The sequence below is a fragment of the Vipera ursinii genome (assembly GCF_947247035.1).
Source record: "Vipera ursinii genome assembly, chromosome: 1".
NCBI lineage: Eukaryota > Metazoa > Chordata > Lepidosauria > Squamata > Viperidae > Vipera > Vipera ursinii.
This window is the reverse complement of record NC_139512.1, coordinates 24,848,400-24,875,102: the sequence shown is the minus strand read 5'-3', so window position 1 is coordinate 24,875,102 and position 26,703 is coordinate 24,848,400. Positions and strand designations below refer to the sequence as shown.

The following is a 26,703-nucleotide window of genomic DNA, read 5'->3' as shown; positions in this document are numbered from 1 at the left end:
ATGTTTCATGTCCCAGTTTTTGTTCCATGAAGAAGGCTGCTGCTTTTTATGTTTTTCCTTTTATGAAATAAAATGACAGGATCGCAGCAGCTTTAAAATCCTGGCAATGATGTTTTCCCTCTAACAGCATCCTTAAGGGCTGAGAAGACTACATCGGATTGATTTTTGCTTGGCACCTACTAAAATGAGGTGTATGAACTTGCAGACAAGAAAAAAGCCATCCTTCAGCCTCATTCTGGTTTTAGAGCGACCATTTGATAGCAGTGTTCCAATATTTGAGAGGCTGTCACAAAGAACAGGGATCGACTATTTTCCAAAGCACCAAAAGGCAAGACAAGAAACAATGGATGGAAACTAATCAAGGAGAAGAGCTATCTAGAGCTAAGGAGACACTTCCTGACAGTTAGAACAATTAATCAGAGGAGCAACTTGCCTCCAGAAGTTGTGGGTGCTGCATCACTGGTGGCTTATTAAGAAGAGACTGGCCAGCCACTTGTCTGGAATGGTATAGGTTTCCTGCTTGAGCAGGGGGTTGGAATAGAAGACCTCCAAAGTCCCTTACAAATCTTTTATTCTGTTATTATTCTGACCGGCTCTATGCTGGATTACTCTGTCCCTTTTACAGTAACTCACTGGGAGGGAAGAAAGAGGAAGAGAGTGAGAAGTAGGGAAAACCAGACAAAAGGAGAGAAAGAGTAATGACAGCAATCACTTCCTTTGGCATTGCTTGTTTTTTGTGGTGCAATCCCTAATATATTTACCCTACCCCAGTTTCCAGGAAATATCTAGCAGTCTCTCCTTTAAAGATGCAGCAGCTCTGGGGGGGGGGGGGGGGAAACAGGCACCAAACTTAATTCAGAGTATCTCTTATTGCATCCTTTCTTTCTGTTGCTACCTCTAGTGCATTTAAATAAGTCTGCCTTTTTCACAGTATCCTCAAAATAGTATAATTCTCTAAACCAGGTCTGGAGCCCACTATATTGCCCCCTCCCTTAAGCAGCTTGTCAGACTGGTTCCTTGGGGACATCGGGGATTATTTGAGAAAGCTGGAGGAGAGTAATTTTTCTACCAACCTGTGCTTTGTCAACTCCTCATATTGCTAATTGCCTAATTAGACACTCCAGCAGGGTTAAAACATTTTTAATAGAATTCTGCATCCCCTTCCCCTCCCAGTTCAAGGTCTTCATTTTTTGAGTTGAAAGTTCTCCGTTTTATAATTGGGTTGGATTCAGGCAGCTAAAAGATACTGACTGTACTCTTGCAAGGTGCCTGAGTCACAGGTATGTACTTCCATTACGCAACCAGCAATTTAGCTATTACTAGACAGCCCTTGGGTCATCGTTTCAGAAATATTTCCTTATCTAAGACCATGAGTGGGCAAAAAAACAATGAGAGCAGCAGCATCTTCCAACTTCCTGCCAACTCCCCTACTGAATTTCCTGGTAGGAAGTCAGCAAGATCAGAAACCTTCCTTGCTTGCTTCCTCCCTCCCTCCCTCCCTCTCTGTTCTTTCCTTCCTCAATCCCTGCCCCCCTCTCTCCCTTCCACCATTGCTACAATTCTTCTCTCCCTCCTCCTTCCTCCCATCTCTGCACCTTTCCCTCTTCTCCTCCCTCTCCCTTTCATCCTTCTCTCCCTATCATTCCTTCCTTCCTTCCCTCTCTCCCTCCCTCCCTTGAATTCCTGCCACCTTCCCCATTTGTTTTACTAGTGGGAAGCCTGCAGCAGGTGTAGAACAAGAAACATGAAGTTGTGCACCTCCCAGAGGACCCCGAGGTTCAACTAATCCTTGATGCAGAACATTCACGATTCTGGTTTTCTTGCTTTTTTTAAATTTCAAAGCAGTCACATAAGGCTGCTACTTGGATTGTAGGAATAATTATGAGGATAAGCTTCATCTGTCTCCTCCCCCAAATGCTTCCCAGTCAAGGCTGCATTTGCTGCAAAATGGGACGGGAGGTTAATATACAGGTATTTAAAACTGTGGGTTACTGTGAGCCTGAATGGGTGAGGAGCTGATTCCAGGAGGAAAAAAACAGCATTGGAGAGAAGAGTTAAAGCCCTTCTCTTGCAGACCTTTTCCCCAAATAAATTATTGACCCCTTGAAATTAGCTTTGAAGTAAACATAAACAATATACATTCACTCATATCTACCTAAAAGATTCTGATCAAACAACAGCCTCATGTTTAGCTTGGATTAAAATATCCTTGTGTCTGCATTTTCCATCATGTGCTCACCATAAAAATAATATCTCTCCATTCAAATATTTCCAGAGCTTAACATCTAATAGAACTACTGTTCTGTTCTACTACTCCTGCCCACTTAGCAGTTCAAAAGCATGCAAATGCAACTAGATAAATAGGTACCACTTCACTGGGAAGGTCACAGCATTCCATGCACTTGGGCATATAGTCGTGCTGACTACATGACCACGGAAGCATCTTTTGGACAACACTGGCTCCCTCAGGTAAGAAACAGAGATGAGCACACACACACACACACACACACACCAAGTCAGACACAACTGGACAAGGGAAACCTTTACCTTTTTTCATCTAAGCTGCAGAAATCTGACCAATAGAGAGCAGCAGAGACCACTGTGCTCCACTTAGCAGATATTCCAGGGATGGACCCGCTATATACCCAAGCATGGTAAATTTCAACCCTTTGGAAAAATAACTAAGATTTTTTAAAGGATTTCAGAGGTACAGCTACTTTGAGGAATTTGGGAGCTCCCCTTACACGTAGTCCTAGATCAGGGGTGTCAAACTGCTGGCCCGCAGGCCGGACACATCATCAGGAAACTGCGCCCACCCCATTGCCAGCAATGGAGTAAAAGGTCCGATACATTGCGCAATGTCATGTGACATCACGAGTTTGACATGTCTGTCCTAGATTAACATGGCACATGGAAGTGGAGATAGAAAAGAAAAGAAGCAACTGTGCTTTAAAAAAAATAAACTTTTCATGCAGAAAACATGACTTGGGAACAGGATAGTGCCATTTACCATGCAAAAAAAAACATTGCTCAGGAGAATGGCTTAATTGACCCAACCTATCCACTGGCTAACATGGAGCCTTTGGTTGATCTGTGTCATTTGTCTGAAATGGTATAGGGTTTCCTGCCTGAGCAGGGGGTTGGACTAGATGACCTACACAAGGTCCCTTCCAACTTTGTTGTTGTTGTTGTTGTTGTTATTTTCACTACCTCCATTTCCCATTCCTCAGGCCAATCTTCCCATTAGCTAATATGGAGCTGCATTAGCCAATGCATAGACCTCCCCTTTCGAGAACTCTTGGCCTGGGATGAAGACGGGCGCAGCAGAGGCAAGCTGTCACCGCCTTCCCATCCTGGGCTGATGATAAGGGCTATGCACACTTTTCCATGCAGGTTATTTGCTATGCAGGATGCTTTCTGGGAAAGAAGTGCAGCTGTGTTATGATGTCCCCAGTTGGCCTTATGCTAAGTTTTGTAGCCCTTCTATTTTGAAGTAGAGGCCCTTGGGTTCCTACTGTGACAGGTGAAGTGAAACAAACAATTACATTTTTTAAGATTGCTAAGTCTGTTGATCAGTCCAGTTAACTGCATGATTTCCCTTCAACTCATAAAGCCTTTAGAAACTGAAGTGGCCAGAGCTGTCAGGAAGTACAAGGACACAAAGCTTATTTTTAGCTGAACAGGAGGAGGAGACCTCAGTACTTGTATAGGAAGGCATGTATATATTAACTTACTGCAGAGGTGTTATCTAAATCAGGCAACAGCTGGTCCTGCCACAGCTCCTCATCTTTCTCCAGCTGGACTGGCCCCATGGACGCTCAGCCTGGATCTTGCCTAGTGGGGAACTGGGCTAACATTAACCCTGAACTGCAGCATGGTGCAAATCAAAGGAAGGGGATGCAGAGGGTGTGAATGGACAGGTGAGAAGCAACCATCTAAGCAGGGTAGATTACATTCTTGACTCAGTGAGTATCTGAGTAATATTTATTTATTTATTTATTTATTTATTTATTTATTTGATTTATATACCGCCCTTCTCCTGAAGGACTCAGGGCGGTGTACAGGGCAATAAAATAAGAATACATTAGTTAAATAATTTTAAAACCCAAATCCATCAGGCCAGGCCGGCTTGTACCAAACTTACAGAGTATAGCAATGTGTTTAGCGCAAATGGCAGCATTTATAAAATTATATATATACAGTATAATTGTCCCTCTCCACATACACTCTTTAGTACACATTCCCTTTTATTCAGAGTAACTTATATATCACATCCTACTCAGCCTATCTATGCCATTCATGCAGTGTCATCTTGTCTGTGTTGCAACAGACCCTTGCTCCTTTCTCTTATGATTTATTTAATTTCTTTAATCCCACTATTATTTTTGGTCAACTGAAAGCAATATCCATTCCTGATGTCGCTGTCTCTTATTTTCCCCATAACAACAACTGTTATGTACTGGGCTTTTGGGTACCACATCACGTGCGTTGCTGGAGAACTAATGGTTCTCCAGCAACCCAGACAGACCTCCTCCGGGCCTGCAATTGGTCAGCCTCAGGCGGCAAGCGCAGGTTCAATCTTATTGGTTGCTATCATAGGGCTTGGCTATATATTGGGGCTGGGAGCGGCCCAAGCCTAAGTACAGTTCCAGCTTGAATAAAAGAATGAGTTCCTTTGTACTCAGCCATCTTCATTTCTGCTCACCAGAGCCCACGACATAACAACAACCATATGAGATGATTTGGGCTCAGAGAGAGTCCTGGCCCAAAGTCACCCAACTGGTTTTCCTGCCTAAGGGAGAATTAAAAGTCACTTTTCCCTGGCTTCCAACCTGGCACCCCAGTCTCTACGCCAGTGTCCTCAAACTTGGCAACCTCAAGATATACTGTATGAGCTCCAATTCCCAGAATTCCACAGACAGCCTGCTGTAGTCTCATATCCTTGTGTTATGGAAATACAGGTCCCTTAATCCTCTGACATTGCCATACTAATGATGGGAACTGGAATTTTAAAAGAACTTGCACACTAGAGGAACATTAGAAAGACTCTAGAAAGGGTACAGAGAAGAGCAACAAAGATGATTGGGGGACTGGAGGCTAAAACATATAGGGAATGGTTACTGGAATTGGATATGTGTAGTTTAATGAAGAGAAGAGTGAGGGGTGACATGATAGCAGTGTTCCAATATCTCAGGGGCTGCCACAAAGAAGAGGGAGTCAAGCTATTCTCCAAAGTGCATGAAGGCAGGACAAGAAGCAACGGATGGAAACTAGTCAAGGAGAGAAGCAACCTAGAACTAAGGAGAAACTTCCTGACAGTTAGAACAATTAACCAGTAGAACAACCTGCCTCCAGAAGTGGTGAATGCACCAACACTGGAAGTTTTTAAGAAGAGACTGGACAGCCATTTGCCTGAAATGGTATAGGGTTTCCTGCCTGAGCAGGGGGTTGGACTAGATGACCTCCAAGGTCCCTTCCAACTTATTATTATTATTATTATTATTATTATTATTATTATTATTATTATTATTATTATTATTATTATTATTATTCTCTATCATATTGGCCATAAGCACAATTTACTATTACCTTGCTATCTGTACAGCTGACCAGCTGTCTGTACCTCAGAACTGTTAGTCAGGAGCACCAGCTTTTCTAATATTCTCCAGATGGATGCAGGGGAAAAAAGCCATAATGATGCCACATCTTACAGGATCCAATCTGGGTCTGTCACCACGACCAGAGGTTTTAGTCTTTTGAGCTTTCGCACACTCTGCTAGAGAGAAGTTCCCTGAAGATGGGCTCCAGCAAGAATCCCAAAGCTCAGAAGACTAAACCTCTGGCCCTGACCCAGATTGGATCCTTCGGCATTATCTTGGGACACGTATATTCGCCTTCATTCATGCCACATCTAAATTCAGAGAAATCCATGTGCTTGTAAACAAGGAATGGCATTAATGGGCTATTTCTCAGCAATGTGTAATAACAATGGAAGCTATTCCTTAACATGTAAAAGGATAATGGTGTATAATGAACTACAACTGTGCTTACTGCAAGTGAAGAAAAGAAAAAGAAGATTGAAGAAAAAGAAAAGGATTTATTAACTCTTGGGTGAAAGCTCCATGGTTGAAAAGGTTTCTCAGGCTAAGATGCCTAAATTTTTAAAAAAAAATGGGCCAGAGGAGGCCAGTGTCATTATTTAGCTATACAATTAATTCTTTTTGACAGCTCAGTGCTTTGAAACAGAGATCTGACAAGTAAATATTTTTCAAGGCACAGACGAATAGTCTTGAGATATAGGCTGACTGCTGAGTATCAATAGAGAGACACTGAAGATGTGGGAAGGAAATGGAAACCTTTTTTAGATTTGCTCAAACTAAGACTGGATAGATATTTGCTGAGAATGCTTCTGTCTGGATTTCTACAATCTTAGTATCAATAGGGGCCAGTTAGGCCATCTAACCAAGGAAACAATGGGATTAATCATCAAACAAATCAACCCAGAGTTCTCACTCAAGACAAAAATGTCCAAGCTCAAACAACCAAATTTTGGACGCATTGTGGAAAAGGTGGAAGGAAAGAGAAGAGGATGATTATCAGCAAAGAGAATAGCACCACGGGAAGACCTAAAGGACCCAGATGGGGAAAATCTGTCTATGTAGTTTCTAAGAGACAACCCCAACTTGATGGCACATAATCATTCAATCAATCAATCAGTTTAGGCTACTGAATCCAATCCTGTATTCTGTGCTGGTAAAACTACTCTTAAATATCTTTCTCACCACTGCTTGACCACTTCCAGTGAAGGGAGCCCAGAATCACGCTTCTGATTCCTCTCTGCTTTTCTGACTGCATCTCTCCAGGAGCAGCAAGCAGGAGCTGAGCTCAGGGACTAAATCAAGGGTAGGCAACCTTGGCTCTTTTATGACTCGTGGACTTCAACTCCCAGAATTCCTGAACCAGCATAGCTGGCTCAGGAATTCTGGGAGTTGAAGTCCACGAGTCATAAAAGAGCCAAAGTTGCCTACCCCTGAACTAAATCGTTCCTTCCAATCTGTGATTTCTCTGAAGCCAATTAATTCTACCTTGTGCTCCTTTTTACATGACTTGATCAGAAGGCCGGCAGTTTGGCAGGTCGAATCCCGAGTGCCGCATAACAGAGTGAGCGCCTGTTACTCGTCCCAGCTTCTGCCAACCTAGCAGTTCTAAAGCACGTAAAAATGCAAGTAGAAAAATAGGGACCACTGCGGTGGGAAGGTAACAGCGTTCCGTGCGCCTTTGGCATCTAGTCATGCCGGCCACATGACCACGGAGACGTCCTCGGACAAGTGCTGGCTCTTCGGCTTTGAAACGGAGATGAGCACTGGCCCCTAGAGTCGGAAACAACTAGCACACATGTGCGGGGGAACCTTTGCCTTTACCTTACATGACATCCATTCAGGTATCTGGCGTGAATTATCGTATCTGTCCCCTGCTTCTTACTCTTTTCTATTTCACGTTAAAGACACCCAATACCATCAAGCTTTTTAACAAAAATAATTTTTCATTTGTTTGACAAGTTTCAACACTATGTTATAATGCTAAAACTCAAAGTTTGTTCCAGTTCTGAGTATGCGGGAATGAACTAACCTTGTTGCAGTAATTGCTAAACAGGAAGCCAGAAATAACTATATGTCAAAGGCACAACGAATTAATTATACTTATGTTATGATAATATATTAGCAAAATTCAGTATTTAAATAAGAGAAACTTACTAAAGATTTTGTGAGAGTATGCATTCATCATCATTGTATAATGGCTGTGTACTAAACTAATTAGTTCCACCTATTCCTTTAAAAAAAATCCAAAATCCATAATTTAGTGCTTTATTTGCTAGGATCAACCGACAAGGCATTGTTTCTCTATTTGGTTAATTTGCCCCACTGAATAAAGAAGCTGCCTGGGGAATTCAGGAAGGTGAAATCTACACATCTTATAGTTGTCAAGGTTGAAAAATATAATCTAAGGATTCTAGGACTATTGATTATATTAAAGAAAAAAACAGCCCAAAGGAAGGTTATGGCAAAGCTGCATGAAAACTGCATGGCAAAGTCCCAAGAAGTTGAGAAAAGACATTTGTACAATTTTTTAATGGAGTGGGATTTTTAATTATTTATTTTTTTTATTTTATTTTAATTCCATTTATATCCAGCCCTTCTCCGAAGACTCAGGGCGGCTTACAAACTTAACAGTAGCCGTCATTCTGTGTATATGCCTGCTTATTAGGGCTTTCACACCCCCTCCAAGCGGCATTATTACAAAGTCAGCTTAATTGCCCCCAAGAATCTGGGTCCTTATACTTATTATTTATTTATTTAGAGTATGACAATTTATTTATTTAGAGTATGCCAATGTCAGGGAAATCTACATATGCTAGACACACAATGCAGTCCTGACAGCCTACATTGCTAGTTCATTCCGTTTGGTGCTTGTGCACCTATTCTCAACGCACCACAGGGGTCAAACTAGCTTTACACCAATTAGCTAGTGGGGTTCGGGTTGCTATGGTAGCTCATCCAGGCTCCTCTTGCCAGTCTCCCCTCCCCTCGTGGCGATGCCTTGAATCTGGCCAGATCCAGCACCGGGTTCTGTTCTCTGCACACACGAATACAGCTAGGGGTTTTTTTTCTCCACCAAAGTGATACCCGTTTATCTACTTGCAATATGGCCTGCTGGGTGGGCAGGAGCTATGGATCAAGTGACTGGAGCTCGCTCTGTCTCACAGAGCCGGGTTCAAATTGCCAGAGTGCACATCATTTCTGGCCGGCAGTTCCAGAGTCATTAAGCCTCTGCGCCACCGCATCCCCACCAAATGTACCTCTGAAAGATTTACATTTTTATTCTGCGGGAAGCAGGAACAACTCCAGGGGGAAAAAAAAAACTTTTCTTTAATCCTCACCTGTTAATTTTATTTCCAGTTTAATGCCATTTTAAAGTGATAGAAGAAAACAATTCCTTGGGTCAGTTATGCTGTCATTGGAAACTGAAAACAGCCACCGATACCCTACGCCACATATCAAATGTATAAAGTCAAAATGGATGTTCTACTGCAGTGGTGGAGAACCTATGCACGCGTGCCAGAGACGGCACTCAGAGCGCTCTCTGTTGGCATGCGCTCCACCGCCACCAGCAGCAAGTCCATCAGGCCACCTGGAGCAGAAGCCCCGCCCAGTACAAAGGAGGCAAAGCGGCCGACTAGCAAGCTCAAGTAGAGGTGGTAGAGCAGAGGTCACCAACCATTGTCGATTGGTGGACTGGAAGAAAAGGGAGGGGGAAGCATTTTACATGCGTGCATGTTTTTTTTTAATTCCATTTATATCCCGCCCTTCTCCGAACACTCAGGGCGGCTTACAAGCTTAGCAGTAGCCTTCATTCTGTGTATATGCCTGCTTATTAGGGCTTTCACACACACTCCCCCAAGCGGCATTATTACAAAGTCAGCTTAATTGCCCCCAACAATCTGGGTCCTCATTTTACCTACCTCGGAAGGATGGAAGGCTGAGTCAACCTTGAGCCTGGTGGGATGTGCGCCCTTGGCACACACATGCTGCAAATGGGGCGGGGCTAGTGCCTGCGTGATACTCTCTAGCCCTGCCCTGTTCTTGTGTGGTACAGCGCCTTGTATCTGCACCCAGTGGCGTGGCAGCGGCCATTTTGCGCCCCCCGGTTTTTGCATGCCAGAGGCGGCACTCAGAAATCCCTCCCTGCCCCCCACCCCGACGGCACTACAATGCTGATGCGGCCCTGGCACTTTGCGATAAATAAGTTGGTTTGGGGTTGCGGTTTGGGCACTCGGTCTCTAAAAGGTTCGCCATCACTGTTCTACTGTCTCAATCCTAGAAGTGGAGCGGGCAGGCGATTTGTCCACTGAAAAGTAGCATTTCTGCAGGAATTTTGATTTGCTTTGTCCTCATGTAGCCTTTTGCCTCCCCAAGCTCCTCCAAAACAATTGCAAAAACTGAAGAGATGAGAGCAAGACATCTGGACAGCAGATGTATTGCCTTGTCATAATGCATCTTCCCAAGAGGCATTTATATCATATACATCATCCCCATGATTTTCTGTTGTCCTCTGGAGACTAGCAGTGATGGCTGCCCCAGGGCACAGAGTAAAAAAAATACTTCTATGACATTAATAATGTCATTTTCTTTTTCTTTATATCATAGAGTTGGTAGAGGCCACCTCACCCATCCAACTGACCCCCACCCCACCCCACCCCACACTCAGAACAAAAATTCAGATACAAGCTCTTACACAATCACAAAGTTGGAAGAGGCCATTAAAATCATTAAGAGGTTAACCCACTGCTCAGTGCAAGAAAGCTGACTGACTGAATTATTTCAGACAAGATGATTGAACGTACCCAGTGGGAATAAGAGCCCACCATCTCTCTGGGTGATCATTTACACTATCAAACCGACCTTACATTTGTGATTTTTTTAAAAAAATTCATGTTAAAGACTTATACACTCATTTCACCGTAAAATATTCTAGGGTATAAAAGTAGCATAAAAGTAGCATAAGTAGCATCTAATCAATTCTCTACTCAGTTCACTCCCTCTGTCCTAGTTCCAACTCTTCTCAATGGCTATGAGAACTTTCCTTTGTTTTTCCTTTAATTAAAGCTTAGAGCTCATGGATATTCAATGAATTCAGACACTCCATTCTATTCTTTCTGCCTATTGATTAATTGAACGGGGGGATAGCCATTAATGTCCCTTTCCAATGAAATGTCATTCTCCTGTGTGCTCCACCCCCTCACTCCCAACCCTGATTCCTATATCTGTGCTTTCATTCCTCCTGAATTGGCTGTAATCCTGCTTCCTTCTCCTCCAAAACAAACATGAGAAAAATCCTGAAGATGTTCAACAAATGCAATTCCATGAATGTGAAGATCAGGTGGGGGGGGGAGTTAGTAAGCTTCACTCCCTCACCAAGCATTCTTTCTGCATTTTAAAAAATTATTTGTTTCTTTTTGCAAAGATTCATAAGGATACAACTGAAAGATGGAACCTCTGAGAATCTAAGCTTCATGTTATAAATAATATAATAAAGCTTGAAGGATGCAGGTCTTATAAGACTGAAGATCTTATGTGCCCTCCAGATACTACTGAATTACAATTCCCAGTATCCTTCATTGTTGTTGTTAGTTGCGAAGTCGTGTCTGACCCATCGCGACCCCATGGACAACGTTCCTCCAGGCCTTCCTGTCCTCTACCATCTTCTGGAGTCCCTTTAAGCTCACACCTACTGCTTCAGTGACTCCATCCAGCCACCTCATTCTCTGTCGTCCCTTTCTTCTCTTGCCCTCAACCTTTCCCAGCATTAGGCTCTTCTCCAGTGAGTCCTTCCTTCTCATTAGGTGGCCAAAGTATTTGAGTTTTAGCTTCAGGATCTGGCCTTCTAAAGAGTAGTCAGGGTTGATCTCCTCTAGGACTGACCGGTTTGATCGCCTTGCAGTCCAAGGGACTCGCGGGAGTCCTCTCCAGCACCATAGTTCAAAGGCCTCAATTCTTTGGCGCTCAGCCTTTCTTATGGTCCAACTTTCACTGCCATACATTGCAACTGGGAAGACCATAGCCTTGACTATACGCACTTTTGTTGACAGGGTGATGTCTCTGCTTTTTAGTGTGCTGTCTAGATTTGCCATTGCTTTCCTTCATTACTGGCTATTTAAACAAGGATCTCTGACATTTGAAGCAATACCTAGAGCAGAATTTCAGCAACCTTAAGATATGTGTACTTCAACTTCCAGAACTTCCCAGAAGGTTAACTGAGGAATTCTGTGAGTTGAAATTCACATATCTTAAAGTTGCTGAAAGTAAGAAACACTGATCTAGAGCAGGGGTCCCCAACCCCCGGTCCGTGGACCAGTACCGGGCCACAGCATGCCAGCAACTGGTCCGCACAAACAAAGCCCCAAGATCAGCCAAGGTCAGCTGGGTGCAGAATTATTCTGTCCGGACTATGATAAGATCTCTTGGCTTCTCCTTTTCCCACTCGCTGGGGAATTCTGGGAATTGAAGCCCACACATCTTCAAGTGGCCAAGGTTGCTATACCTCACAGTGAATCCAACAACCTTTTACTGAGACAATGAACATTCGATTAGCTAAGGAGATTTTTGCAGCACATACATACTTACCTTCCCTCAAATACCCCTAACAGTAATGAAACACTGAAGTTCCATTTCCCTAAAACTGATAGGGTACACATTTATTTATTACTTTTATTTCCATTCTTTCCTTTAAGACAGGGGTCTTCAAACTTGGCCCTTTTCTGACTTGTGGACTTCAACGCCCAGAATTCCTCAGCCAGCAATGCTGAGGAATTCTGGGAGTTGAAGTCCACAAGTCATAAAAGAGCCAAGTTTGAAGACCCCTGCTTTAAGATTTTAAGTTGGCACACTTGAGGAAGGGTCACCTGATTATTTTGTTTTCTCACATCAACAACAGCCAAAATATAGTAGTAGCAAAGGTATGTTGGACTAGGAGTGAGACCAATAGTTACAAACAATAGGTTATGCTAACAAAGGTGAGCAATACCTTCTAATCATAATACCACATCAACAACATAGCTTGTTTAACTTCCCTGCCCACACAACTGGGGAAACAGCTAGGCCTTCAAAATCTTAGGAAAGGGTAACAGGGCTGCTGCCATTGGATGTCCAGGTTGCTGCTGATCCACAAGGCAGCGGTGACACAGAGAAAGCACAACTCCTGAGCCAACAAGATGACATTGTTCAATACAGCTTCCCCTGCTGGATCTGGTGAGAAGGAGCGGAAGCAATGGGAGAAATGTTCTGCAAGAAGCCTGGCCTTATGTCTTAGTAGGGTTTTATAGGTAACAACCAGCACCTTGAACTGCACTCAGAAACCTATTGGGAACCAATATTATATGAGTACAGTGAAGAATGCCAAAAAATGACTGCATAAATGCATTCCACACTAGGTCCCCAACTCAGTGGTGGGATTCAAATATGTGAACAACCGGTTCTCTGTGTGGATGCCACTTCCGGAAGTCCGTTCTGGGCCTGGGCAACAAAAAATTAGGTACCGGTTCTGCTGAACTGGTGCGAAGTGGCTGCATCCCACCACTGTTCCCAATCCTTTTCAAGGGCAACCCCATGTAGAGTATGTTACAGTAATCCAGAAAGGAGATGACTAAGGCATGAACTACCACAAACAAGGCCTCTCAGTCCAATAATGGGCCCAATATGTAGATGAATCTTGCAAAAGTCCAGGTAATGGTTGGGGGAAAACAGAATGAGGGGTCTCCAAACTCTTCAGTGAAAGGTGGGATATAAATTCAAGTAGATAAATAGGACTAAAACATCAAGGATGGAAATGTTTCTTCTAGTTCATTAGCCTGATCACTACCCACCACCCACTACACTACATTTGATAACCAGCTAAACCATTGAAGGATTGATCGCTGCAATGAAAATAAGAACTTCCTTTTCAAGCATAGAGACTTTGCTGCCCAAACATTCCACACGTTAGGCATTGCTTACCGAGCCCCTGGTTCTGCTGTTCCCATTCAATTGCATTTGGTACATGATAGGATATTCCAGAGAGCTCTCCTGCAGGACTTTCCAGTCCTTCCAAGGGTTCCTGTGAGGTTTCCCCAGGAACAGTAAAACTGGAAAGGTCAGCATCATCTAAGTTTTCATCTATTAAACTGGGTTCTCTGTCATCATCATTCTCTTCTTCATCCTCATCCATTTCTTCCTCCTCCTCTTCTTCTTCCTCCTCCTCTTCCTCCTCCTCTTCCTCTAAAGAGATAGGGATTTAAAAAAAGATGATATTGAAAAAAATCATATCATGATGTTCATTGATGACAAACAGGCCATGAATTGATTTGTACTCCTTTTTTAATGAATTAAAGTAATGATGGAAGACGCTTGAAACAGAGGCTGTTGTCTTGGGGGGAGGGGTTAATTAAAGTCTGTTCCTCGTTGAATATCTAATGATAGTATTTGAAAAGTTCCAAAGATAAAGATATTTGTCAAATACAAAGAGTTTCTTCTTTTCCTCTTGTCTCATACTCTTGGTGAAAACTTCTACCCATCTGTGGAATAAAGAATATCTTAAGAGGAGAGCCTTTCAGTAGAGATACAATACAATCCTAATGTTGACTGGACTATTTGCCCAATGACTGATACTCACCCCACTAGAAGTAAAACCATTTAACTTCATTGTGTTTTTTATTTCATTTTACCCCTTATAAATGAATGAAATTTTTCAGAGGCTTAACACACTTACTAGGGGGCTTAATTAGTGGGAACAGAGAGACAAATATCGAGCCACCGAAATTGATCACTTTGTTGTGTATTAATTAATAATATTAATAAACCTTTTTATTGTCAAAGTACAACATGTGTACATTGAGATTAGCTGAGCCTCCCCCCCCCGTGCTCTCTCCCCACAACACACAGTGACAACAAACCCTCCATCCTACCACACCATGTAATTCTGGATGCTCCATTTGAATCTCCAAAAGAGATGCATGCAGCCTATTGGCCATAATGACTAACAGTGACTTAAGAAAATCTGCCCAGGTTTGGTGACCTCCAGATATATTGGATATATTCTACAGATATAACCTACAACTAACTCCTAGCCAGCCTGGAAACAGCTTGTGGGCTGGGAATGCTGAGAGTTGGCCTAACACATCTGTAAGGCACTAGATTGGGATGTCAATCAAGCATAACAGTGTCTTTAAGAGACCCTTGTTGTCCTTGTGACAGATGCAACTCTGTTTCGACTTGCCCAATATTAGAATTTATTCATCATTATCATGCATAGTTTATTCTTTCAATAAAAGCTTTTTTCATGCATCAAATGAGGCTGTAGCAGAGTCCATATTTTTTTAAAAAATGAAATAGGAATGCTACCCAATGAATTTTAGTACTTTCATGTCTCCTTTATTTCAAAAGAAAATAATTAAATATCCTTGGTCAAACTAGTAGATATTTGACTCATCAATTCTCATACTTTCAGACATTGTACAAAATGATGAATGCAGTGATTTCAGACATCATGGAAAGAAATGCATTGGCTCTTGCCTATCTCTAAAATATTTTGCTCTAATACTGCATTACCAATTACATTACATTCCTCAGTGTTAGAAACAAAAGGAAACATTGCCATCAGTTGGTCATTAGGAGGCCCTGCAATCTTCAATAAGGTTCAGAAGAAGAAGAAAAATCTCAGTGAAGAGGGAAGAAACTATAAGAGAAAATGCCTGCAATTAATCAGGAAATAAAATCATAGTATTTCCATTTTTTGTGTTTCCTCTTGACGGTGTTTTAAAGTATCAAAATAAATGCATAAACTAAAAATGCTAAAGTTACAGTTAAAAGTAATAGGATTAAAATTGGTGTTAACTACAGATTTTTATCACTCAGATACACAGATAAAATAAAACAGATGACAGACAAATTAAGAATTATGCCTATTTTGATACCTTTGTCTTAAGAAAGGAGACCACCACAAGCTTGATCTATGCTTAGGAAAAAAAGCCAACACAGTGCTAGGCTGCATTAACAGAGGCATAGAATCAAGATCAAGTGAAGTACTAATACCACCTTACAATGCTTTGGTAAGGCCAGACTTGGAATACTGCATCCAGTTTTTGTCACCACGATGTAAAAAAGATGTCGAGACTCTAGAAAGGGTACAGAGAAGAGCAACAAAGACGATTGGGGGACTGGAGGCTAAAACATATCGGGAACTGTTGCTGGAATTGGGTATGTGTAGTTTAATGAAGAGAAGAGTGAGGGGTGACATGATAGCAGTGTTCCAATATCTCAGGGGCTGCCACAAAGAAGAGGGAGCCAAGCTATTCTCCAAAGCACCTGAAAGCAGGACAAGAAGCAACGGATGGAAACTAGTCAAGGAGAGAAGCAACCTAGAACTAAGGAGAAACTTCCTGACAGTTAGAACAATTAACCAGTGGAACAACCTGCCTCCAGAGGTGGTGAATGCTCCAACACTAGAGGTTTTTAAGAAGAGACTGGACAGCCATTTGCCTGAAATGGTATAGGGTTTCCTGCCTGAGCAGGGGGTTGGACTAGATGACCTCCAAGATCCCTTCCAACTTTGTTATATATTCAGACACAAACATCCCCTCACACTCATAAGGAATCACCGGCAGCCGTTTGACAGCCGTCAAATGGCTGCCGCAGCATTCCCCCACACACACGCGGCGAGCGGCCGATTCTGACAGCTGTCAAACTGCCACACATGCGCAGTGCAATGACAGCTGTCAAACCGGCCGACTCTGACAGCAGTCAAACTCTACAGAGCCGCGCATGCGCAGTACGGCATAAGCTGTCAAAACTGCCAGCTGGCCCCGGCAACAAGCTGCCTCAGCCGCAGCCGGCCTCCTGCTTATTGGGCGTCCTGTTCTGGCGGGAGATTCCTGCCTGTTTATTGGTTTTGAGAGTTATTGTTGCTATCCCAGTTTACTATAAATAAGAGAGATCCCCGGCATTGTTTCGCCCGGGACCTCTGCCCAATAATAAACGCTAATGGTTTGAACCTGCCTGCTGTCTCGCTATCGTCTCTCAAGACCATACACCTGGCGACGAGGATGGGATACGGGTCTGCTTGTTAGCTGAAGTCACTAGCTGAAGCCACAAGTGAAGGAGGGAAGCCGTCCCACCAGCCGACACCGCTGAAGTCACTTGCTGGTCGGGAGAGCCCTCCACGCACCCCGTTTAAGCAGACCCGTGGACCTGACAGCATGTTAAACCTTGGGCACGTCCGAGAATTTGATGTCTCCCAGCCCGAGGGCTGGGAATCACATCTCGGGCAAGTGGAGGGGCACCTCCTCGTCAACAACATTGTCGAGGATCGCCCCAAAGCCGCGGCGCTCCTTTGCCTCAGCGGCCCGGCGGTCTACGATGTCGCCGTAGGGCTTTGCGACCCTGCTCCGGTGGCTTCTGTGCCCTATGCCGAACTGGTCGACCGCCTCAACCGCCATTTCGCTCCGAGACGGTCCGAGCTGTACTGGTGTTTGTACTTCGCCCGTCAGTATCAGCGACCAGGCGAGTCGGCCAAGGCCTTCATAGCTACGGTCCGACAAGCGGCTCGACGTTGTCGGTTCCCGGACCTCGAGGACCGCATAAGGGACCAGGTCATCGTCGGTCTGAGGAACCTGAAGCTTCAGAAAAAGTTCGTCACAAAGCCGACGATGGACCTGGCTGAACTAACCATAGAAATTATGGCTTACGAGGACAGCCATCGGGAAGACGCACTGCCACCTGGTAATCCCTTCACGGGGTCAGTCCACCACGACTGCCCTAGAAGCACAGACCCAGAAACATCCGAGCAGAAGACTGATGTGGACGCCATCCGCCCGAGACCCTCCAACCTCCAAACTCGTCGGGAGGGAGAAAAGGGGCCAGATCGTCCGGCCGGAGGCCAAAGGCAGACCACCAACCGCTCCAAGTGTGCCAGCTGCGGCGGCAATCATGCCAGGGCATCTTGCAAGTTTCGTAACGCCAAGTGCCATGGCTGTGGCAAAACTTGTCACATTCGCTCCGCCTGCCGCAGCTCCGGCCGCGAGACCCTTCACGACCTGGAGGCGGCCCAGGAAGGTAATATGACCTCCCCCAAATTGCCAGGGAATGCCCGCCGGTCATCCATCATGACCACCAATACGACCCAGGGGACCCTGACTACCAGCTTTATCCGCCCTAAAATCAAAATCCAGGTCTGGATCCAAGGGATCCCCTGTGAAATGGAGGTGGACTCTGGCTCCTCAGTCTCCATTTTGTCCTGGGACACCCTACAAGGGATCGCACGCCAATGCAGATGCCGTTTCCCTATTACCCCCTCAAAAATTCTCTTAGCTGACTTCCAGGGCGCCCCTATTAAACTAAAAGGGGAAACGAGGCTCTCTATTAGTTATCAGCATTTCCAGGGGGAATTGACAGCCCAAATTGCAACAGGGAAACGAGCCAGTCTCATTGGGCTCGACTGGTTCGAGCCCTTAGGGATAAAATTTTCAGGCATAAACCACTTCCAACCTCGACATTTACAGGCCGTCTGCCAACAATTCGCAGACGTGTTCGACGGGTCGTTAGGGAAATTCAATGGCCCCCCCATTGATTTAAAATTAAATCCTGACGTCCTGCCCATCAGGATTAAGGCTAGGAAAGTTCCCTTCGCCCTCAAACCCAAAATCGACACCGAACTAGACAGACTAATCGGGCTAGGGGTCATAGAACCAACAGACGGGGGCACTTGGGAAACCCCCATAGTCACCCCCGTCAAGCCAAATGGGGAGGTCCGCCTCTGTGCGGACTATAAAGCCACCCTGAATAGGGCTTTAAATCCCCACGCATACCCAGTCCCAGCTGTCAGGGACGTGCTTTCCTCCATTCAGGCAGGAACTATATTCGCCAAACTGGACCTGGCTCATGCATTCCTGCAGCTGCCAGTCTCAGATCAAACCGCCATTGCCCAAACCATAGTCACCCACCGCGGAGCGTTCAAGGTGAACCGCCTGCAGTTCGGAATAGCTGTAGCACCTGGAATATTCCAGGAAACCATGGAGCGGACTCTTAAGGGAATCCCGGGGGTTTGCCCCTATTTCGATGACGTGCTCATCGCAGGGGAATCGGAAGACATACTAGCTGACAGGCTGCGAGAGGTGCTTCAAAGATTTCGCACCGCCGGCCTCAAATTAAAAAAAGAAAAGTGCTCCATCGGAGTTCCTTCTACGGAATTCCTGGGGTACAAAATTGATGCTAATGGAATCCACCCTACGGATTCCAAGGTCAAGGCTATCAGGGAAGCACCACCCCCAAAAAATAAAGCTGAATTACAAGCTTTTTTGGGATTAATAAATTTCTATCATGCATTCCTCCCCCACAAAGCCTCCATAGCAGAGCCGCTCCACAGGCTCTTAGACAAAGGAGCCCAGTGGCTCTGGACTCAAGCCCACGAAGATAGTTTCAATAAATTAAAACAACTTCTTTCTAGCAAGTCCACCGTCACTCATTACAAGGACAAACTGCCTCTCTGTGTCGCCTGCGACGCTTCCCCCTATGGCATAGGCGCTGTCCTCAGCCATCTCCACAGCGATGGGACTCAGTCGCCCATCGCATATTATTCCAGGACCCTGTCCAAAGCCGAGCGCAATTACGCGCAAATTGACAAGGAAGCCCTAGCACTGGTGGCGAGCGTGAAGAAATTTCACGATTACTTATACGGCCGCCACTTTACAATCTTCACGGATCACAAACCCCTGCTAGGGCTCTTCACCTGGGACAAATTGACCCCGCAAATTCTATCCCCTAGAATGCTCCGCTGGACAACATTCCTAGCAGCATACTCCTTCAAAATTGAGCACAAACCAGGCAAGGAAATGGGCCACGCAGACGGCCTCAGCAGGCTGCCCTTGCCCACCCTCGACCCAGACCCTGCACCCGCCGGCCGAATCATGGCCATCCAAGAATTGCCTGACCATCCAATTTCAGCCAAAGAAATAGCTACAGCAACTTCCAAGGACAAAATCCTAGGCAGGGTTCTGACCTGGGTCCAAAGCGGCTGGCAATCCACATCCCCGGGGCCAGAATTTCAGCCCTTTTTCCAGAGGCGCCTGGAACTGTCAGCCCACCTCGGCTGCATCCTTTGGGGTAGCAGGGTCATTGTACCCGCCCCACACAGGCAACAAGTCCTAGCCTCCCTTCACGAAGGCCACCCAGGGGTGGTCAAGATGAAATCCCTCGCCCGCAGCTACCTGTGGTGGCCAGGACTCGATGCAGACATCGAACACTTTGTCGCAACCTGCAACATGTGCCAACAGACCAGGCCACCGCTTCCTCACGCCCCTGTCCACAAGTGGGAGGTGACAAAAAACCCCTGGTCCCGAATACATGTCGATTACGCCGGCCCCTTCCAGGGACAAAATTTCCTAATAATTGTAGATAGCTTTTCAAAGTGGCTCGAGGTCATTCCGGTCACCAGCACGACCTCAGCAGCCACAATTAGGGGTTTGAGGAGGGTATTTGCCACCCACGGGTTGCCTGATGTCATCGTATCTGACAACGGCCCCCAATTCACTTCCACTGACTTCCAGGTTTTCATCAAGGCCAACTTGATTAGGCACGCCACCTCCGCGCCTTTTCACCCCTCCTCGAACGGCCTCGCAGAGGCCATGGTAAAGGCGACCAAAGATGCCTTAAGAAAAATCATCTCCGGCGATTGGCACTGCAGACTGGCAAAATACCTCCTGGCCCAGCACTCCACACCATGTACCACCACCGGCAAGTCTCCGGCAGAACTCCGTTGGGGCCGCCGCCTAGTCACAAAATTGGACCGATTGCATCCCGACAGGGCAGCCGCCGAACAAACCATTGCACCGTCCACAAAGGTCTTCCCTCCCGGCCAGCCCATCTGGGCAAAGAACTTCGGGGCCGGCGACAAGTGGCTGCAAGGCGTGATCTCCGACCAAACTGGCCCAGTCTACCTCGTCGACCTAGGAGACGGAAGGCTCATCCGGAGACACGCTGACCAACTGAGGAACCGCACACCGCAGAACCATGGTTCCCGAGCCCAACCGGGCACTTCACTATTTCCACCAGCACCACCAACGCCACCCAGCCCATCGCCGCTCCTCCCCGACGACGACGCCGACCCCCAGCCTATTGACTCCGACATTCCCCCCACCGGGGAAAGGGAAGACCAGCCCAGCACAAGTCAGCCTAGCCCAAACCTCCGCCGCTCCACCAGAACACGGAAGGCTCCCTTGTACTTAGCGGACTATGAATGGGCCGGCAACAGGACTAAAGGAACTGACCCCACATAAACCTCCAGGGGCAAGGGGGGAAGGGGTGTTATATATTCAGACACAAACATCCCCTCACACTCATAAGGAATCACCGGCAGCCGTTTGACAGCCGTCAAATGGCTGCCGCAGCATTCCCCCCCACACACGCGGCGAGCGGCCGATTCTGACAGCTGTCAAACTGCCGCGCATGCGCAGTGCAATGACAGCTGTCAAACCGGCCGACTCTGACAGCAGTCAAACTCTACAGAGCCGCGCATGCGCAGTACGGCATAAGCTGTCAAAACTGCCAGCTGGCCCCGGCAACAAGCCGCCTCAGCCACAGCCGGCCTCCTGCTTATTGGGCGTCCTGTTCTGGCGGGAGATTCCTGCCTGTTTATTGGTTTTGAGAGTTATTGTTGCTATCCCAGTTTACTATAAATAAGAGAGATCCCCGGCATTGTTTCGCCCGGGACCTCTGCCCAATAATAAACGCTAATGGTTTGAACCTGCCTGCTGTCTCGCTATCGTCTCTCAAGACCATACAAACTTCTTATTATCATTATTATTATCATTATCATCATTATTATTATTATCATCATCATCATCATCATCATTATTATTATTATTATTACTATTATTATTATCTGTACACAACACCTACAGTATACGCACCAATGTGCACACATACAGTTCTGTTGGTACCTTCCAACTTTCTGCACAAAAACCTTATTTTAATTTTGATAAATCTAAAAAAGGAGATGGCATGCTGCGAAGGAAACCACTAGCTTTTAGAAACATCTTTGTAAATTAAAAATGGCGGGTGGCTGTCCCTTAGCACTTTGTCATAAAATGTGTTCACCTGCCAAGAAAGAGAAGACAAATAAGCTAGGCTAGGGGCTGGAAGACAGTTGTTCTGGAGGGCTGCAAAGAAGCTTGTCAGTTTGCTTTCTGATGAATTGCCGTTCTATGGTTGGTCCTGCCCAGGGTAGCAGCCATTTTGTCAATGGGCAAGCACAGCTAACAGCTATTTTCTCTGTAGGCCCATATCTCACATACAATGTACTTATTAACAACAACAACAACAAAAAGTGGATCCCATCAATAAACCAAAGACATCCTAGATTTTGGCTGAGTGCAATATAGAACCCAACCAATGTTGCATTATTTGTTTGTTTGTTTGTTTGTTTATATACTGCCTTCATTATTTGTATAGCTTATTATTTATAAGAAATGATTATTTAAATAGAAATATTTAATGCATAGCTTTATTATTTGATAGCTTATTATCCCGGCTTATTCAACCAACTAATTAAAAAAGCATGTCACACTGAAGGACAATGTGTGAATCCAGCCACACACTCCACCCAAAGAAATAGTTATTGCTCTATAATTAGGAAATATTTGATTTAATGAACAATTGTGCAAAGGCTCTACAGATAGCGTTAAATGTCAAGATCCTCTCACATTCTATACCCCTAGATTTAAACTTTTAACTTATTTTTGTTTCATCCTATTTCCTTTTACAGATGTACTGCATTCTATATGGTTTTTATGCTTTTGTTTTCACTATATACCACCCACCACCCAGTCCCTCTGAGGGTGAGATAGGTGGTAATTAATTTTGATAAATATCTCTATTATAAAAATCTGTTTATTCTTAGAAATGCATCACACCAAAGTATGAAATGAAATTAATGATAGAAAAAAAACAACCTTAAGGACCCAGTTTTTAGGACGGGGGGAGGGGGCAGAGAGATTGAGCCTGTTCTGTAGGGCAATAGATTCAAACTTTTGAGCCCTATAACTTCTACACATCTGTGCTATCTTTGATCAGATTTACAGTATAGTATGTGATGTCCATATCTGGATAAGGTGTTAAATGGTTTGTCCCAGGATTAATAAACAATATCACAGTCTGATATTCCCCATTCTGATCTCCAGAATGAAGGAGGGAGGTATAATTGTTGTAAAATAAGACTACTCCAGTCACTGCTCCCATCCCTTTTTAATACCCATAAATGAAACTGATTTTTTTAAAAGAAATACCAAATATGCTTGGCAATTATACCAATCTAATGAAAAAACAGAAAATTGTTACTGTGTTATGGTACAGACGTCCAATCATATCTGGATGGCAGCTGAGGATCCTCCTCAAGAGGTTTGCTCCTGTGAGATCTCACAGATGCCTGATGATCTGTTCTTTTATTTTTATTTTTAATACAAAACATTTTGGTACCTTCATCTCCACAAGGTGCCTTCCAAATGTTTGGGGACTACAACTCCCAGAAACCTTAACCAAAGGCTCCTTTACATCAGCTGGTCACATCCTTGCCAAAACATCCACAATTCATATGGATATATCCCTGGGATATATACTCTTGGAAAAATATCTGTAAGAGTTAACTTTGAAATTTCCATCCCATTTGTAAGTTTTCTCTCCCTTCCCAGACTGAGGTTAATTTTGTCTACTCAACCAGTGTTTGGTTCTGATAGACGAGGACTCAGAGTGGTTTTGCAAATGAACAAGTTTATTGAATACACATAAGTCAACTGTCAACTGTCAAATGTTGCAAGCTTTTATAGTGGAACTGTTTGAACTCTAACCAATCAGCAGGGTCTATTTTCCCGCTTCTTGTAAGTTGTAACCAATGATTGCACCGGAATCTCCCGCTCTAAACCCAGCTCTATTGCAATCTGCTATTTTCCTTGTTTGCAACTATATACAGACACAACACCACTTACCCCCCAGTTGTTGTTATTATTGTACAAAATCCTTTAAATATTTTGGTGGCCTATGGACTCTTGAAGGGTATCTATTTCTCTGGCTGCTAGGGTCACCTCTTCCTGATTGTCTGCTTGGCTGATTGCCTCTGTTGGACCTGGACTCTTGGCTACCTGACTCAGACGCTTCCCTGTTGCTGTTTTGTGGATTTGTTTGCGTTTGAAAATCAGCTATCGCTGGCCTACACCGCAGGGGTATTTCCCAGTCAATTGGACTAAATTGTTGCTGTTGGTTACCAGGGGATGAGTTATTTTGCGGTTCTGCTACCCCACTATCTGGTGTATTGTTATCACAGACCCTGGATGTAAAATTCCCCCCTAATATGCTTTGATCCCCATCTACTGGCACACAACCACTAGTTCTCTTCCTCAGCTGATCAATGTGTCTTTTGCTGACCCGATTTCCTTCCCCCTCAATAGTGTAAAATAGGGGCCCCAATATTTCAGTAACCACCCCTGGGATCCATTTGTCCCCTTGTGCATAGTTCCTGGCCCAGATTAAATCCCCCACTTTAAATGTTCTATTTGGAATGTCCAGTTCAGCACTTGGTAGAAGTCTGTCAGGGTGTAATCTGTCCAATTTGGTAGTTAGTCTCCTTCCCCACCTCATTTCAGCTGGACTTTTGCCGGTAGCTGTACATGGGGTCGTATGTTGGGTCAGCAAGAATTCAGCCAGTCTTTGATGCCAGTCGCCCCGAATGATTCTTTTTAAGGCGTCTTTCGTGGTCCTCACATTCCGTTCAGCCAAGCCGTTGGTGGATGGGTGGAAGGGTGCTGATGTCTTGTGTTTAATCGAGTTGGCCTTGAGGAAATCCTGGAATTCAACAGAGGTGAATTGGGGCCCATTATCAGACACAATTACATCCGGTAACCCATGAGTGGCAAAGAGGCCCCTTAATACCTGTATTGTTCTACTTGAAGTTACTGAACTGACTGGTACTACCTCTAGCCATCTAGAGAAACTGTCCACTACCACCAGGAATGTTAACCCTTGGAAAGGTCCAGCGAAGTCAATATGAATCCTGGACCAAGGATTCCTAGCTAGCTCCCACTTATGCGTGCGAGTGTGTTGTTGTTCTGGCCTAGAACGTTGGCACAAATGGCAATTGGCGACACATTCTTCAATGTCATTGTCCAGTCCAGGCCACCACAAGTGGCTCCTAGCCAATGCCTTCATACGAACTATACCTGGGTGCCCTTCATGTAACTCTAATAGAATAGCTGGTCTGTGGATTTCGGGAATGACCACACGGTTTCCCCACAGTAAGCATCCCAAATGAACTGACAGTTCACCTTTCCTTCTAAAATAGGGAATGTACTTGGCATCAGGGTTGGCATTAGGCCACCCGCTCAGGACCCAGGCCATTATTCTCTTTAAAGTTTGGTCGTTATTTGTTGCCACAGCTATATCTTTAGCAGTTAAAGGCCAGTCAGGAATGTCCTGTAGGGACATTATTTGCCCCACCGGGGCAGGGTCTTCCTCAGTGATGTTTAATGGCAGTCTGCTAAGGGCGTCAGCATGCCCCATGTCCTTGCCCGGTCTGTATTGGAGAGAGAATGAATATGCCGAGAGGAAAATGGACCACCTCAGCATTCTGGGTGACATGATCTGGGGAGTCTGTTTATCCGTGGTAAACAGTCCCAGTAGGGGCTTGTGGTCAGTCAGTATGGTAAAGTTCCTACCATAAAGGTAGTCATGGAACTTTTTTACTCCTGCCACGATTGCTAATGCTTCTCTGTCTATCTGAGCATAATTCCGCTCAGCTTTGGTTAGCGTCCGGGAATAATAAGCGATTGGTCTTTGTATACCCTGGTTGTCTAAGTGGCTGATAACAGCCCCCACCCCATAAGGTGAAGCATCACACGCTAGATAAATTGGTTTATTTTCGATAAAATGAGTTACTGTTGATTGGCTGGAAAGAATGTCCTTTAAAGTTTGGAAACTAACTCTATGTTTATTCAGCCACTGCCAAGGAGTTTTTTTATCTAAGAGTCTATGGAGGGGTTCTGCAATGGCAGCCTTGTGTGGCACAAATGTATGGTAAAAGTTCACTAAACCAAGGAAGGCTTGTAATTCAGCCTTGTTCTTTGGTTCAGGAGCCCATTTAATTGCTTTAATTTTGTCAGCGGTAGGATGTATTCCATTTTTGTCTATCCTGAACCCCAAGAAATCAGTGGACTTAACCCCAATGCAACATTTTTCCTTTTTTAGTTTCAAACCAGCCCTCCTAAATCTTTCCAGTACCTGTTGAAGCCGTTCCACTAACATTTCCTCATTTTTTCCAGCTATCAAGACATCATCAAAGTAAGGGCATACACCAGGTATGCCCTTTAAGGTCCTCTCCATCACTTCTTGAAAGATGCCTGGAGCTGCTGCAATACCGAATTGCAGTCTGTGGACTCGGAACGCCCCCTTGTGGGTAACAATCGTCTGTGCTTCTGCAGCCTCTTCAGAAACAGTCAATTGTAAGTACGCATGCGCCAAGTCTAGCTTGGCAAACATGGCGCCGTCCTGGATCGTGGCGAGGACCTGCTTCACCGTCGGGACCGGGTAAGCATGTTTTTTCATTCCAATGTTCAGGGTGGCCTTGTAGTCAGCGCAGATTCTCACATCCCCATTGGGTTTGAGGGGTGTGACAATCGGCGTTTCCCACAAACCACCCTCAACAGGTTCCAGGACGCCCTGGCCTACAAGCCAGTCGAGCTCGGCCTCGATTTTTTCCTTCAGGGCGAAAGGTACCCTTCGGGCCTTAAGCCTGATAGGTTTTACTGAGGGGTCTAGATTAAATTTAATTGGGGGACCTTTGTATTTCCCAAGAGATCCATCGAATACGTCTGCAAAATCATTGCAGACCGATTCGAGGGTCTTATTTTTAATTACTGAGTTTATTCCCCCAATCCAAATGCCCAGGGCTGGGAACCAGTTAAGGCCAATTAAACTAGTCCTTTGTCCCTCAGTTACTATTAAATCTAAAAACCCCTGAAACCCCTTAAATTTAACGCTAGGGCTAATCTTCCCTTTTATTTTTATTGGGTTTTTTTGGAAATCAGTTAATTGAATGTTTGTTGAACTAAGTGGAAGTTTCCTTCCACTTATTTGT

At 44.9% G+C, this 26,703-nt stretch overlaps 1 protein-coding gene across 1 annotated transcript in view; it reads right to left on the bottom strand.

The window, feature by feature from the left end:
• ARMH4 (armadillo like helical domain containing 4) overlaps positions 1-26,703 on the bottom strand; it is a gene marked incomplete at its 5' end in the record, with an annotated part of 60,792 nt that overhangs the window by 13,313 nt on the left and 20,776 nt on the right. Inside the window, one exon of the mRNA XM_083350395.1 lies at positions 13,551-13,811. Coding sequence (XP_083206521.1) covers positions 13,551-13,811 — 261 coding nt within the window. The remainder of the gene's footprint in view (positions 1-13,550; positions 13,812-26,703) is intronic.